We start from the raw sequence: 17,238 nt of genomic DNA on the forward strand, positions 1-17,238 counted from the left end.
TCATAGCTCTTTGGAATTTTTGGAGAATCTGGATAAGGAATGAGGTTGGTATTTTAAGGTATAGTTTTACGGCCCCTGGAGACAAAAAAAAGAAAAAAAAGAAAAAAGATATAGTTTTAGAGAGTAACTCCCAAGTGATGTAGGAAAACCCCAGCCCAAAACTCAAGTGCTTCATATGAATTCCTTGCTTAACTGGACATTAATCTAGAAATGCCTCCTCCAGATTTTATAGTGGTAAATACTAGTCAATGTAATGGTAGCTCTACGACAATGATAATGAACATTGATGGCTCTTAAAGGTTAGATAGTAAATTAGTAATACAGGGATGGAAGTCCTGGTTGATCATCAGCATGTAGGAACAGATCGATCTCGGTGAAAAATATGCACTTCACAAGGGTGTCTATTCTGTCTGATTCGGCTGCTTTAATTTGTTCTTTACAGAGCCACAAAGATTCAAATGATGTAGTCCTTTGAATCTCCAACACTTCAATGAAATAGCTTCTACTTTCTATAGGTGTTTTTGATGTTAAAGGCTCACATAGACATGTATATAAAATAATGCCCATAAAGTGGTAAAACAAAATACAAATATAGCATTTATATATGGATAAATAATTTTTTACCACCTAAAAAAATCGAAAATTTGGTTTTTACCACCTAAAAAACTAAAACTTGTATTTTACCACCTAAAAAAATTTTTAAAACTTGTTTTTTACCACCTGAAAAATGGCAAAATAGATGAAAATGTTATGTAGGGGCCACAATAACGGTAATTTTTCTTATATGTTCTTTTCTTTCACTATTTCATGTATTTAACTCTCTTCTCTTTCCCCGCTTTCTTATCTTCCATGAATTCACATAATTTGTCACCACTATTAATTCATAAAATTAACGTGATTTAATGAAAATAAAGAGAGAAGGGTGAAAGAGTTAAAGAAATTCATAAAGGGGGTGTAAAAAATTGGAGAAAATTTGAATTAGGTAGACACACATAAAAGTTTTATCTACTTTTTTGGTTTCAGGTGGTAAAAAACAAGTTTTAATTCTTTTTTAGGTGGTAAAATACAAGTTTTAGGTGGTAAAAAATAATTTTTCGATTTTTACAGATGGTAAAAAACAATTTATCCTTTATATAACAGTTTGATAAGGATATTGAAAATTCTGAACTCAGAACGTCATCTGATAAAAGATAAGAACAATAAGCATACCACATTTACATCACGATACAGTGATTAATTCAAATAAACTTTCATGTTAAAATAAGATTTTTACTTGATTGCTATGTAAAGCAAGTAATCAACAATAGGCTAAGCAAAGTGAACCCAATTTGCCAATCGATACTGCAATAAATAATAATGATGCAGGATTTACTATACAGTGATAATAGATGTATGGACACTGCATATAACTTATAGCAATGTCACCTAAACTGTACAGTTAAACTACATAAAATATTGCCCGACTTTTCAGGTATACACAAAAAAAAATGAAAATATATAGTGCAAAGATACATCAAAAGATATTGGCATCAGAGGTAACCTGGCTTTGATGTTTATAAGTTGTACGGGTTTGGTAATCCAAACCAAAGAATTATTCTTTTTGGCCTGTTAGCGAATCTAGCCTGCCATGCTGGTTCATCACTTTCATAGGTGAAACCACTCTTCATATACAGCTTCTTCGCCGATTCATTGTCAACCGCAGCATGAACATATAAATCAGTTATTCCTGAGAAAAAATGTCGAAGCATCACGTTATTTATGAACTGGAAGCAGGTTTTGTGGGTATTTTTTTCTGAAATTACAAGTACAATTTTAAACGTAAGGTAGTCAAATAAACCAATATGGCAATATAAGATCCATGAGAATTAATCTAGTGACAAAAAAGCAGGTTGCCAGTAACGTTCTTAAAGCATGCATTGCAACTAATGCAGAACACATTCCCAGTATAATAAAATAAACCACACAGGCACACACACAGATAGGCTGGAATGATGGATTGAGTTATTTATCTGCGACACACACACACATAAAAAATTCACCTTGCATTCTGGTAATCTAGCTTCGGAACAATAATGCTAGAAACTAAAATACTGATTAGTGATTACTGCAACCAGCAGAAGAGAGGTTTGAATGTTTGATACTATTTTCCAATAATTATGTGCTAGTACATATATGCCAGTATCTAGAATCCATATCCATTAAGTTCAAACTTCCACCAGCATGCCCAGAAGGCCAGAACAAAAAGGTAATCTAGCATCATACGTAAAGCTGAAAGTAGTCTATCAGATCCTTCCATAGTTCCATTACAGGAGACAGGATGTCTAAAAGCCTTTTATGTCTTCTACTAACAAGTTAAGCAGCAGTTTGCCAGCAGGACAAGTGCCCTAACCCAATGTACAATACCCACCAAAGACAGTTTGTTTCCGTTTGATAAGAAGAAAGCATTGAAAAATGAGTAGAACCAAAATAGGAGAAGCTGTCCTCTAAAAGAAAATTACAGAACAACCAAGCTCCTTTGAACTTCCCCAACCCAGTAGTCCCTCTCCCGCCACCTTAACCCATAACAACGCTAAAAAAGTGACTTTGTTCCACAACCAAAGACTAAGTAATCCTGTAAAGCTAATGCTCCCACCCTTACGACATTCATGAAAAAGTGAGACACTGCATGGAGGAGGTAACCTCCAACCACTTGAGCTAACAGCTACGTAGTAAATGCTTAAACTAAATACTGCCAGTATTAGTAAGTGCCCGAAACGCCAAACATCTTTGTGAAATTCAGGACTCTATCACCCCCATCACACCAAAGGAGAACAAAACAAGGCCAAGCCCGAATAACACAAGGAATGCAGTTCAGCTGCAGACACGCACATCAAAAGAAAAAACAGTTGACAATGAAGGTTTTCTTTTCACATCCCCCCCCCCCTTTTGGGTATTGAGGTACTCCCTCCGTTCCTATTTGTTGTATCCGTTTCCATTTTAAGCTTTTTTTTTGTATCCGTTTCTATTTTTGGACATACATTTTATCCTAAAATACCCTTACATTTCTATCTAATTACCAAAATACCTAAAGATTCTACCCATATTCCCACCTAAATTTCCCCACCCATAATATTTAATTAATTTATTTTCCCAACCCAAATTATTTAATTACTTTCCACTTCCCCACCCCCCATCTCTCTCCTCTCACTCCTCTCTTCTCTCACACGTCTCTCACTCTTATTTTTCTAAGATTGAATTTTCTCTCTCCTCCAAAAACTCCATTCACTCCTCTCTCTCCTTCTTCCTCTCAGATTTGTTTTCTCTCTCCTCCAAAAACTACGTGATTTTCTTCATTCCTCCTCTTCTTCATTTCTCTCCGCCGCAACCACCACCACCACAACCACACCTACGCCGCCTCCACCACCATCCTCTGGAAAAAAAAAATCTACATTAAGGCTTTAGATGGTGAAGTTCGACCATAAAAATTCTAGATCTAGAGTTTTCATGGTCGAATTTGACCTCTAAATCTTCAAAATCTTGGATTCATGGTAAAATTGTCGATTTTTAATTTATTTTGTTGATTTTTATGGTTCGAATTTGGGTTCGAGTTCTGGGTTTTTTGGGTTTGAATTTCTGGGTTCGAGTTCTTGTTTTTGGGTTCGAATTCTTGAATTTCTGGGTTCGATTTGTTGTTTTTTTGTTCGATTTTGATTGGATTTTTGTTGATTTTTGGGTTGAATTTCTGGGTTCGAATTGTTGTTTTTTTGTTCGATTTTGATTGGGTTTTTGTTGATTTTTGTGTTGAATTTCTGGGTTGATATTTTTGTTGTTTTCGGGTTGAGTTTTCGAATTTTCTTGATTTTTTTTGTTGATTTTTGTTCGAATTGAAAAAATTGTTCTTGATTTTTGTTCTTGAGTTTTCGATTTTTTATTGATATTTTTGTTCGAATTTTAGGGTTCAGTTTTCGATTTTATGTTGATTATTTTGTTTGATTTTGATTGGGTTTTTGTTGATTTTTGGGTTGAATTTATGTTGATTTCTGGAGTTACGTGGATTTTTGGGTTGAATTTATGTTGATTTTTTTGATCGATTTTTTTGTTCGATTTTGATTGGGTATTTTTGTTGATTTTTTTTCGATTTTATGTTGATTTCTGGGTTGAGTTTTCGATTTTATGTTGATTTTTTTTGTTCGATTCTGATTTTTTACTATTTTAATCAAATATCTCCCATTTCCCTTAATTCTTTAATATTTTCTCTCTCCTTACTTTATTCTTTAAAAAATCATTTCTCTTACACATTCTTACACACAATCATTTCTCTTACACCCAATCATTACACTTATACCAATACAAACCAAGATTCCAATTTTCTTAAAAACCCCCCACTTTCCCAAATTGATACAACATTTAGGAACGGAGGGAGTAGTCAACTAGTCATGTAAAGAACCAGGAAAACGAAGTGGTAGCGCGATAGGCAATATCAGTTAGACTAACATAACAAAAGACATTTTTTCAACGCATGAATTAGGTCTAAATCTTAAGCCAACAGTCACGAAGATCATACCCCATTTTTCAGCAACACACTTTGATTTTGAGACGAGTGCATAACCCAATCCATTTCTGTGCAATTCCTTGGCAACACAGACATTGCTCAAATAAGCCCTCAAAAAATCAGCTCCAATACCCTGGCAAGTGAAAAGTGAGATCACGTTTCATATAATATACATCACATCAAACAACTTAATAATACACCATAGACTTAAGTTAACATCTGATATGATTCATTAATGTCAGAAATGAAGAATAAAAGCTACAATAATCATGAATGTTCTAACCTCTATCGTCAACAACTAAGAAAAATGCAATATCATCTACCTCGGTCTAAAGGTATTAAAGTTTCATCGACCCTCCAAATATAATACCCCTTTTTTCCTTTTTCATCTGTCCCAGCAAGTTCCATCTACAGATCTACGGAGTACTTCTTTACTCCCACTTCAATATAAAATTGCCTATATCTCCATTCACATCTACAGTTTCTCTCCACGATAAGATATTACACACTATCTCCACATAAAAATTAAATCAAACTGATGCATCTATTGCTATGAGAGTGACCGAAGAAATACTATTCCGTGAAAATAGAGCGAAAGTAGTTGACCCATCCAACCTCTAATCACATCTACTTTTACACACAATTAATACAAAAAATGGCCCACCACTTCACTATCTGAAAAAGCTATGCCATATGAGGAGTACATTTCAACAAATCAAGTAAAAACCACACAAAATCTTTTATTTTGGGAAATTTCATGTGATACCCTTGTACTTGAGAAAAAATCACAAGATATGTTTTTCGTACACCGTGTACTCTTAAATGTTTAAAATTTTGCTAAACACAACACGGTCAATATTTGACAAAAGCTAAAAACAAAAATTTACATCAACAGTTACGTAGTTGAGCTCAGCTCTTTGATGGAGACGAATAAATGAATAATGCAGTATTTTCTTGTATGCATTCGGCGTAAAAGTTGCCGAGTATACTCACAAAGTTAGATATAAAGTACATCATGGAAATTTCTTGCTAATGTGTAGAGTACCCACTGAAATTTCTCAATTTCAAGAAAGGACATAGCCCAAAAATATCAGCAGGTCATGTTATCAATCAAAACTACCCAATTAAAACTAAGTTTTAATCATGTTGTGAGTCATATCAAAGATCCTGGTGTTATTTGATTAAAAGATTCTCGAAATTCTTCAAATCCAAAAGCATAAACCAAAGTAATAGTCAATAGGTGTAGAGGAAGGAGTAATTCAGGATTAGGCTCCATGCTTTTCACCTTAAAATCTTAAACAAAAGGTTCAGACTTCAGACAAAAAGATAACCTTAAGTTCAGAAAAGGGCTACCACATTCAGTCACAACTAAAAATAAGATCAGATAAGATCAAATAATTTCGAGCCTTGTCTACAAAGCAGAGCGACATCGTCTCACTTGCTTCTGGCGGGGAGCATAAATTACTTAAGTAGGCCCAGCTGTAGGGGTTCAAAGTGCGCGGAAGCAAAATTCAACTAAAGATTACCAGAATTAATGAAGACATTAAAATTATAGTAGCGAAAGAAGAAACAAAATTTCACTTAAATAAAATGGAGATACAAACAAAATAGAGAGAAATATATAATTTTAGTTTTGTTATAATTGCAATTGTTTCATTCCTCAAGAATTAGGAGAGTATTTATAATGCTTTTGATGAAGCTGATTACCAAAAATAAATCAGTAATTAAAGGGACACACAACGTATCACCTCATAAGCTAAGGCAATGCTAACAATAGGAAATCACTACTTTGAGAATGACAAAAGAATAGTAAAAACTATTCCATACTAAATATAGATTGAGGTAAAATGGAGAGGCACTTTATTCCCACAAATCTCCACCTTGACTCGCCATTTCATCGAGTGATACCAGCTAAGTTAAGGCAATGATCAAACTTGGCTAACGGAAGTGGTTTGGTAAGCATATGTGCAGGATTCTCGACTGTATTAATCTTTTCACAACAAGATCTCCTACAACAACAATGTCTTTTATAAAGTAATGATTGATATCAATATGTTTGGTCTTCGAGTGATGTTTGCTATTCTTGGTCAAGTGAATAGCACTTTGACTATCACAAAATACAACTAGAACATCTTGTTGTAAACCAAGTTCACTTACTAAACCTCGGAGCCAAATAGCTTCTTTTATCCCTTCAATAGCAGCAATATATTCCGCTTCAGTGGTTGACAAAGCCGCAATGGCTTGAAGTAAAGAATACCAACTTATAGCACAACCACAAAAAATATAAGTTGATAAAGACCTTCTCGGGTCCAAATCACCACCATAATCAGCATCAACATAGCCAATTACACCACCGGGATCAACATTTTTTTTATCAAATACTAAACCGATATCACAAGAACCCGTAAGATATCGAAGTATCCACTTTACAGCTTCCCAATGTTGTTTGCCTGGATTATGCAGGTTCACGCCTAACAACACTAACGGTATAAGCCAAATCTGGTCGAGTACACACCATAGTGTACATTAAACTTCCAACAGCATTAGAATAAGGAACGTGTAACATGCGCCTTTTCTCTTCCTCTGTTTGAGGACTGACAATTTGAAATGAGCAGCAATAGGAATACTAACATCTTTGGAATCTTTCATGTTAAATCTGCAACACATAATTTCCATTCTAAAAAAAGCAAACATAATTTCCCTGATGATCCCTACTAATTTCCATTCTAAAAAAAGCCAAAATTCTTTTCCCAAGCCAGAATGAGAGAGCATATAACGAACTCTCTCCAAAATAGTTATGTTCATACGTTCTGCAACTCCATTTTGTTGTGGAGTACCAGGAATAGTGTGATGTCCGGCGGTACCTTTCTTTTTGCAGAAAATGTTGAATTCGTCTAGACAAAATTCAAGACCATTATCAGTTCTCAATCTTTTTACCTTCTTGCCAGTCTGGTTTTCAATTAAAGTTTTCCATTCTATGAATGTAGAGAAAACTTCACTTTTGTATTTGATAAAATAAACCCAGAGTTTCCTTGAGAAATCATCAATAATAGTCAGCATATAATGACATCCTCCTTTAGAAGGAACTCGTAAGGGACCCCAAAGATCTGAATGAATATAATATAATGTACCTTTGGTTCTATGAATGCTTTTAGAAAAGCTAATTTTCTTCGGCTTACCAAAACACAATGTTCACAGAAATCAACCTTACTGGTATAATGGTTACCAAGGAGTCCTTTCTTGTTAAGGAAGTGCATTCCTTTCTCACTCAGTCTAGTCTCATATGCCACAATTTAGTATTGTCATCAACAGCTGCAGCACCTGTAAAAGTAAAAGTTGAACCCTGCAGACATACAAACTACCAGATCGTTTTGCCTTTAATAATACAAGATTTTAATGCTCCACCTTCAGCTGTGTACTTACACCCAAGTGATTCAAGGGTGCCTAAAGAAACGAGATTCCGTTTCAATTCTCGAACGTGTCTAACACCAGTCAAAGTTCTAGTAACGCCATCATCTATCTTAATTTTGATTGTACCTTTACCGACAACTTTGCATTGAGCATCATTGCCCATCAAAACAACACCACCATCAACTGGTTCATAAGTGGTAAACCAGTCTCTATTAGGTGACATGTGAAATATACAGCTAGAATCAAGAATTCAATCATTTCTAGACCTTTGTTCAATGTCAACAGCTAACTTAGTTTTAAAAAGCGCGCTAAAAGCGTGGGGACCGGGGCACAGCTGCGATCGCGCCCGGGAGGAAAAGCGTAGCGAGTTACAAGGTGCGCGTGCTTTATGCGCTTTTGGGAGAAGCGCATTTCTATAGAAGCGCATGCTTCTTGTGTGAAAACCGCCTGTTTTGAATAAAATAAATGACCATGTGAGTATCACGTGACCCATTTTTAATGGGTTTTGTTGTAATTAACGGGCAAAATGTTGGGTTTAGGAGAGAGAAAAGGCCCTACCTGCGATTTTGTTTGTTTTGGAGAAACCCTAGCTACGATTTTGGAGATGCCACCTTGCTGCTGGATGCCTTGATTTCTCCAGCCATCAAGCCACCTTGCTCTCCGTAAATTTCCGCATCTCCACGTAAGTTTAATTGTTCTTTCGATTTCTCTTTTTTTTCCTCTTTTCCAGTTTTTCATTCTTCTATATCTTCTTTTTCGATTTCTCACCTTCTGATCTTCTCGATCTTCTTTTTTCCATTTTTTCTCCTCTCTGATCTTCTCCTCTTCACTCTGTTCTTTCGCCCCTCGCCTCTCCAGACTCCAGGTGGGTTTATTTATTTTTTAAATTTTTGGGGGATGTGACGTGTGCGTTAGGTTTCTGGCTTTTTTATTTACTTTTTTTATTCATTTATTTAATTCTGCATTTTTAGGATAAGCTTGACATTTACTTTTTTATTTACTTTTGTTTATTAATTCTACCTTTTTAGGATAAAGGATAATTTTTATCTGCTTCCTTGACATGTGGTTTTTTATTTAGTTTTTTACTCTCTTTTTTATATTCTGGTTTGTTTATTCTATTTTTTTAATTCGTTTTATAATTTTTTCGTTTAATTCTTTTTTAAAAAAAATTATTTTTTACACTTTTTCTGTCTTTCTACTTATTTGTTTTATGATTTTGTTGTCTATTAATGGATTATGCTTTCCTTTATTAATTTATGCATTTATAATATAAGTATCACGTTGTTTAAAGTACAAAATGTTCTAGAAATGATTTTATAGGTTTTTGGCACTTAAGGTGCGCTTCGCCTACGAAAAGCGTGCACTTTCGCTTTACGCTTTACACTTTGCGCTTAAGCCTCAGGGTCCTTGTGCGTTTCGGTGCGCTTCGCGCTTTTTAAAACTAAGGCAGCTAATATTAATAATAAATCCCCGTATGATCCGGTCTCAACAACACCAGCTTCGGCATGAGTTTCAGGCTGTTTACCTTTACCCTTGTGATCTCTATCTTTCTTAATTTTCAATCTAAAACATTATGAGATTTCGTGCCCTTTCTTCTTACAATAATGACAAAATTTAGAGTTTTTGTCTCTAGACTTTGACATGAACCTGTTGTTTTTACTGATACTACCTTTCTCAAAAGTTCTCCCTCTTACAACCAAGCCTTCACCTGAATGTTCAGAATTAATTCCAGTGTCAATTATTTCTTTAAAGTGTTTAAATGAGGGTGGTAGTGAAACAATAAAGTAAAACGGCTTTATCCTCATCATTAATGGTAACATCTAGGTTCTCCAAATCAACAATAATATAATTAAACTCATCCAAGTGAGTTTGGATAGGAGTACCTTCTGACATACGGAGTGTGAAAAGACGTTCTTTTAACGAAGTTTGTTCGACTTGCAGCGGACTTTTCATTAATGACCTCGAAGCAGCACTTCTTGCGACAAACATAATTGAATTAAGGACAACGATTTCTCATCTATTTCTTCCCATTGTTCACCTGTCATAGTTGAGGGCTTTTTGGACTTTCCATCTAAAGCCTTCTTTAAACCATTATGAATAAGAACGCCTTACATTTGAACTCGCCAAATAGCAAAACTAATTTTACTATCAAATTTCTGTATGTCAAATTTTGTAGACGTGATGTAAAATCTTAGCTAAATTATAACAGCTGTGATACCAATTTGTAAGGGTTCAAAATGCGCGAAAGCAAAATTCAACTAAAGATTACCAGAAACAATAAAATGGAAATACAAACAAAATATAGAGAAATATATAATTTTAGTTTTGTTGTAATTGCAATTGTTTTATTCCTAAAGAATGAGGAGAGTATTTAAAAAATAAATCAGTAATTAAAGGGACACACAACGTATCACCTCATAAGGCAATGCTAACAATAGGAAATCACTACTTTGAGAATGACATAAGAATAGTAAAAACTATTCCATACTAAATATAGGTTGAGGTAAAATGGAGAGGCACTCTATTCCCACACCAGCCTTCAGATACGGGGCTTTAGGAGAAAATAACCTAAACTTAGTGACTTAGGGTTATAATATTCAAGAAAAGCAGAAACATGATATAGTCGTCCTCACATATTTTTCATAGTAAATGTAATACAACAAATTCACGTTAGGATGTTGAGTAATTAATAGTTCAACCTTCGGTTCCAGTTGCATATTTATCAGAAAGACGTCTCAAGAAGAAGGATTTTAACGTGATGGGGTAATTGAGAAGCTTGGTAAGTTACAAGCTTAGTTGAAACTGTGAATTTTGATCATTCCATGAGCTGAGACCTTAAAATTATACATTTTGGATGAAGAGATTAGTTTAGTTCAAGGAAGTAAACTATTTACATTTTGTTTGCAGTTTGCATTTATAATGTAAGCTTATTTGTATTAAATGGATGTTTAGGTAGAGGTCAGAGGAGAATAGTTCAATTGACTATCACTTTTTTATATTACCTAATGCCAAATTTAGATCCCAGTGTGTGAACCCACACGACGAAGGTTCAATTTGTATTTCAAGAACCAAGTAACCAACAACACATTTCTGTTTTTTATGTTTTTCTTCCAATTTTCCTTTTTCCTCTACCAAATTCGGATTTTATTTCCCAAAAACTATTTCTTTCATTTACAATCTAGCGCCAAAACTTCTAGATTGAAAGCTTCCAAAATGGGAAAAAATTTATATAAAAACTAAATTCTTAGAATCAGAAACCACAAAATCTACACACTCGAGGATAGCTTACCTACTACAGACAAGTGGATGTAAAAAGAACTTATCTAGAAGCTATAAGGGAAAAAAACATATCACACAAGTAAATCAGTGTTGTCAAATGCAAGTATAGTTTTCTCACATGAGAAAGAGATATGCAAGTATAGTTTCTCACATGAGCAAGAGATATTTCTCACAAATTATAAAGGAGAACCAAACAATCAAGATACCTGTGGCTTCATCCCTGCCATCTCATCAGGAAGGCTCAAACACTGACTTAGATCAAGTGTCCCAACCACAACTCGATATCCTCCATCATCAGAGAACTATAGAAAATAAGGGAAAGTTACATTGATCACAATATCAGATAAAAAGGCATCATTTCTTTTACATATTTCCGGAAGAACAAGAGTTAAGAGTGGGAAACCACATGTTAAGTGACCAAATAAGATGGCTAATTAAACTGTTGAGCAGCAACTATTAGTAAATTGTTTCCTCCTGCCATAAAGTAAGTAAAAATTTCTATTATTAGCTGAGGTTTATGTCAATTTTATATGGATAAAGATTCATATGTTCTTTTGGCTTTGAGATATAATGGATTAAATCAAATGGCTCTCAAAAGCTCTTCGCTTCCTTTTCATCAAGTAGAAGATGGTCGTCCTATTATCGCTTATGGATCAATTGGAAACAGCCTCCCCACAAATTGCAGGGGTAAGGTTGCGTAAGTCCGACCCCCCCCCCCCCCCCTTACCCCGCTTGTTGTTGGAGCCTCTTTGAAGGCAGTGGGATAATAATAATGAGTTGGACTAAGGTTAAAGTTGAGTTCTAACAAGGCAAAAGTATTGTGTGGGTGAGTAATAAATTTGGAAGAGGAAGCAATGAATACATGTTTCCATATTTCCTTTAAAGAGTGTTTTTGACTTTATAGGATGGATGAAGAAGATAGCAATGATTGTATATTGGATTAGGGATCACTTGAAAACAATCTCCCTAATAAGGTACGGGGTAAGGCTACCAACATCCAAGCCCACCTTTAAAGACGAGGAATTATGTTGAGGACTTGATGTTGAAGAATAAGCACAACCGTGTTTTCCGAAGATGAAAAACATACAGCAAGTCAACATGATTGAGTCAAATCATGTATGTTGCTCAAGATATCAGTGGAAAAAGGTCTCTAGAGAACTAGTAGTAACTTTGTGTACAGATTTTTCCTATTCACAATGAGAGGGAAACAACTTTTATTCTCAAACTACAGACAGCCTATATCAACTATCAAAGGCCATTAATAATTTAATATTCAGCGTTCAAACCAGCCACGTAGGAACGTCAACATTTCGTGTGGAGAGCCTCGCTCTAATGAACAAAATTCAGAAAGTGTTTTATGATCCAAGACAATTAAAGCCTTCAAGTGACATATGACACCAAAGAATAACCAATTAACCACTAGATTTCTTCATGTAAACAAAATCCAGGAAAGTCATGATTGACTCAAACCATGTTTGTTGCTCAAAGACTCAGGAGCTGATAAATGAACGAGAATAGGGAAACCCAATATGTGGAATCTAACTAGTGTAGGTATCTACCAGAGCTCTAGCACAAACACCGCCGCTAAATTTTATTGTAGTTGTAATGATCTGTACTTTTTTGAGCGTAGGAGTCAAATATTAAAAACCTAATACGAAAAAATTGATTAGGTACCTTAGCGCTAAACAGAGTTCCACTGCGAACACAGCATTTTGTTTGACTAAATGCAACTGATAAAAAAAAACTCTGAGACAACAGTGGAGACCATTAAGCCTATCAACCAATCTTTTTCTCACTTAAAGCTGAATCCAATTATAAAGACTTTCACGGTCTACTCCACAGTCAGGACATGCTCGCCTTTGGTATTAAGATGCACGACGATCTAACATCTAAGTGGTTGAAACTTGAAAGAATCGGTCTTCAAAACAGGCTTCAATTTGATCAGCAGACAAGGCGACAAGAGAAAAATCTTCCTTCTGTGTTTAATTGGCTTAGCTCTGATGAAGAGCCTGTTCAAAAGGCAGGAAAAAGAAACAGGATTTTTCTAGGTTGAAGGAAACTTGGCGTTGGGACCGGATCACCCCTTGTTCTTCGGTCTAGTGTTCGAGCCGATTGATCACACGATACGAATTCAAAAAACAAAGAGGTTGTTCTCCGGTTTGGTTTATTGGGAAGCCAAGTAGAACTACACTTAATATGTACCTAGGAAAGGATATTTGTATACTCGTATAGGTCTTTGCAAAGTTCCCGAAGCATTGAGTAACAATTGTTGCTTTGGGTGAAGCCGTGAAGGGGGAGTTCGAGGGATATCTATCCCGGAGTTTACCTATAATTGAGCTAAGTATTAGGGGGGGAAACGACTACAATTTAGTGGGGCTAACTTGACACTTGAGTCTTCGACATAGAACTGGATGCCGGATGTGGAGTACACAGAAGTTTAACACATATTCAACACTGACTGCTTTGATTCGCTTGCTGATAAATTAAAAAGGAAGAAGTTATCTTTAATTCATTGCTAATTAGAATGACAGTCGGGAACCGACCATACAGCTCCAATGTGTTAACTAGGTCAAAGTGCCAACAAAAATCACACAAGTTACAAAAGGACTGGAATGCAATTAGACCCTCCTCTATTCTTGTACATAAAATGGGTCATTTTAACAATTCCAATTAATAAATTTTCCTCCGACTATGATGCTGAATATTTCCAGTCAACATTAAGGTCTACAGTTCTACACCAATGTTAGACTTAGCATAGGGCAATTTACTATAACTTTTCATCCCATGGCGTTTTCATATACTAATTTGATTCTAAAAGGTACTGCAACATGCACTAGGAACCGAAGAGGTTCTATTTCCTTGATTATGGTTCCATTACTCATATGATGCCTAGAAAAATCTATAGTTTTCTCGGTATACATGACATCTTTTAAAGTAAGTGTGGCAATGGAAAATCCTGAGATAGTTCCGTGGAGAGCCATTGTTCATTAATTAGTTGCAGACATAATAAGTATACATCTGAAAAGTACGTGGAACAGACCTGCTTACATTAATTAAAAAGAAGGCTTATATACCTTACAAGAAATGCAGAGATCTCCGGATAAGGCTGATAGATGTGACAATGGGAGGGAGGCATTTATGCAAGAAACCGTTCTGAAACCCTTCCTCTTGCCTGCAACACGTTCTTTAAGTGCTTCGAACTCTCGCTCAGTCAAGTACCTCTTATGATCCTAAAGAACTTGACATAGGAAACATGATATTAGCAATACATGACATAGTCTCGTTGACAACAGAAATTACGTGCTCGGAAATAAATCACACAATCTCGTGCAAACAAGCATTAGTAAAAAGCTTGCTCAAAACCCTGGCCTTAATGAGATACTAGGGGAAAAGTCTGAGTTTTACAGGAGGCACTTCACGAGGATGGCCAAGAGATGATCATATAGCAAACAAACAACAGGAGACTGAAGATTCGACTTTCACACTCGGTATGATTTCATTCATTATCATTACCCCATTGTCTCAAAGAGGCTCCCGCAAGAAGCGGGGTAAGGGGGGTCGGACGTACGCAACCTTACTCCTGCAATTGCAGAGAGGTTGTTTCCATTTGACCCAAAAGCGATAACGGGACGACCACGAGACGACCATCTTCTACTTCGTGGAAAGGAAGCGAAGAGGTTTTAAGAGTCATTTTGATTTAGTCCATTACATCCCGCAACCAAAAGAACAAATGAATTTTTGGCTCCATCGGGAATGGACAACACTCGGTATGATTACACCTACAAAATCTTCAAGAGTATTTTTAAGGAGAAATTACATGATTCATAAAATAAAGATACAAGAAAAACACAAAGTGCCAGTACCAGTGCCAACAAAAGGAAATCAAATTGTGAAACAAGGAGCAAAGGTATAACTTATTCTCCAGTCATAAGTTTTGGATATCAAAAAGATTCTCCAGTCGTAAGTTTTGGGATATCGATAAGGGAAATAGATCAATAAGAGAGTTTCTCGGGAAGTCGGGGAGGCAATCCTCTTTCATATGAGTGAAAGAATCGGATAAGCAGGAAACTACTGACGAGTAAAACATGAAAACGCTATAGGAAGGGGGGAAATTGAAAGAAAAAATTAACAGCATCAACAAACAGAAGCAATGTGTATGAAGTAGATTTTTAGCTAAGGTAATTGGAAGCTCCAAATGCGATCAACATTTAGTCAAAATAAGCTAAATTTAGACTTCCTTGACAGGTTAATATACATGTCACAGAAGGTCTCCCCTCCAATACCAGTAATGTGAGTAATAATATTCCAAAGTAATCTATGTCAAAGACCGATAATATTCAGAAGGTCAAGTCCCCAAACGCACACAAGCATGTTAAAAGGTTTCACTGATATTCAAAGTGTCTTCCCACCCCAACGATCAACTTCCTTGTTCCTTTAGGCCTTGGTGGCAAGGATCTCTGGAACTTCAGATTTAGTAATCCACCTTTCCACCAATTCCAACATGCTCAAATATTATATCCCTTGCCTAATTCGAGTCAAATGCAACCCATAAGCTTATAAGTTTCAAAGTGCTTCTTTACGCGCTCCTCAAATAACTCTAAAAAGGACCATCTCATAATTAAGAATATATTGCTTGGTAGAGCTTGAATGTGAAATACCCTGTGAATTCAGCAAGATTCTTGATTGGCGTGAAATATTTAGACTTCGTCTATAATTCAGTACTTTGAAAACAAAGCAACATTAACTAATTCCAAGTCAACTAATCAACCAACCACTCAGTGAAAATAAAGATCATTGGCTTCCTTTTAGATAAATCATCCAACGCGAGCTACATTTCACAAGTTCAAGCAACAATCTAATTCAAATAAAACCTAAAACACAAAATTAAAAATGCAACACTAGATACTTCAATTGATCAAAAAAAATATTAACACCTAACACTATAAGTTCCACTTAAAAAAGCAGTAAATTAGCGACGAAAATTCGAAAAAATAATCGCAAATTACGCTCACCTCGACACGGAAAGTATCCTCCTTGAATTCGTTAAAAGTTCGAATTCGAAGACATGCGGCAGCCCAAAGAGCCTCCTCGGAGACGGCTTCTTCGACAACGAGCGCGGATTGATCGATGATCAGCGGCTGGTGAGGAGAGTGGCAGACGTCCGGCGACGAAACGGAAAGCTTGGAGAAGCGCCGGGGAGGAGATAGAGTGAGGGCGGGTGAAGGTGGTGGTGGTGATGAGGTGAAGGAATTGAGATGATGAGAGAGAAAGTGGAGCGAAGAGGGTGAGATTGAGAGTGTGGATGTCGCCATGTTTATCCCTCTTCTACTCCGAGCTTTTGTTTGAATAGATTGGGTTGGGAATTTGGGATGGAGGTTTTCCCGGTTAATCTCCTTTAGGAGTTAACCAACCAGTTATGCCAAACAAGGGCAAATATGAAAGCCAGACAAACAGCAAAATAAGAAAAGAGCAAAAAAAAAAAAAAAAAAAAAAAAAAAAAAAAACCAGAAGGAGAAAGGAAATTGAATTTTAACCATATATGGTCAGTAGATGGAATAACGGAGAAAAATCGCTCTTTTCCTTCTCTCTCGAAACCTCTCCCTTCCCTCTAACACCAATTTTTAAATGGACTTGGTCCACACTAAATTTATTGTAGACCATGCCTTAAAATAAAGTCAAAAACTTGTTACTAATTTATTTTGGCAATTTATTAGGATTATTATGAAAAAAAAAAATCAAAGTAGTGTCGTTGATACATGTTGTGTTTGAATAATGTGATCATAAGTCACAATTCGCTTTTAAAAATATAGGGTTACTATGCTTCAAAAAATAGTTACTATGTCTAAGAATTTTGGTGTTTAATTTATTAAAGTTACTATATGAACAATAAAGGTCACTATGAGTGTTAAAAGGGTGCTAGAGAAAACTATTGATTTTGGATCCACACTAATATTATTATGGACCAGGCCCACACAAGAATAATCCTCCATTTAAACCCCAAAAAACACCCCAAATTC

The 17,238-nt window shown here is 35.7% G+C and overlaps 1 protein-coding gene across 3 annotated transcripts; it reads right to left on the bottom strand.

The window, feature by feature from the left end:
* Nucleotides 1-1,327: 1,327 nt before the first annotated feature.
* On the bottom strand, nucleotides 1,328-16,649 carry LOC110804120 (uncharacterized). Of its 3 annotated transcripts, XM_022009688.2 has the most exons (5): nucleotides 16,234-16,647; nucleotides 14,296-14,451; nucleotides 11,428-11,523; nucleotides 4,544-4,664; nucleotides 1,328-1,726 (listed from the first exon to the last, which is right to left on the bottom strand). In XM_022009688.2, the coding sequence occupies exons 1-5, from the start codon at nucleotides 16,531-16,533 to the stop codon at nucleotides 1,554-1,556; spliced, it is 846 nt and encodes a 281-aa protein (XP_021865380.2). In that variant the 5' UTR covers nucleotides 16,534-16,647; the 3' UTR covers nucleotides 1,328-1,553. The 3 variants fall into 3 exon arrangements, with proteins under 3 accessions (XP_021865380.2, XP_056692685.1, XP_021865381.2); XM_056836707.1 differs by lacking the exon at nucleotides 14,296-14,451 and having other exon boundaries at nucleotides 16,234-16,649; XM_022009689.2 differs by lacking the exon at nucleotides 11,428-11,523 and having other exon boundaries at nucleotides 16,234-16,649.
* Nucleotides 16,650-17,238: the final 589 nt, after the last annotated feature.

Source organism: Spinacia oleracea, chromosome 2, assembly GCF_020520425.1.
Source record: "Spinacia oleracea cultivar Varoflay chromosome 2, BTI_SOV_V1, whole genome shotgun sequence".
NCBI classification, from domain to species: Eukaryota; Viridiplantae; Streptophyta; class Magnoliopsida; order Caryophyllales; family Amaranthaceae; genus Spinacia; species Spinacia oleracea.

Coding starts and splice junctions, on each gene's coding strand:
- LOC110804120 (XM_022009688.2), bottom strand. CDS start 16,533: ATGGCGACATCCACACTCTCAATCTCACCCTCTTCGCTCCACTTTCTC. Junction 11,524..14,295: donor ATCTCTGCATTTCTTGTAAG/GTATATAAGCCT, acceptor TATTTTCTATAG/TTCTCTGATGATGGAGGATA. Junction 4,665..11,427: donor TGGCAGGGATGAAGCCACAG/GTATCTTGATTG, acceptor TTCACTTGCCAG/GGTATTGGAGCTGATTTTTT.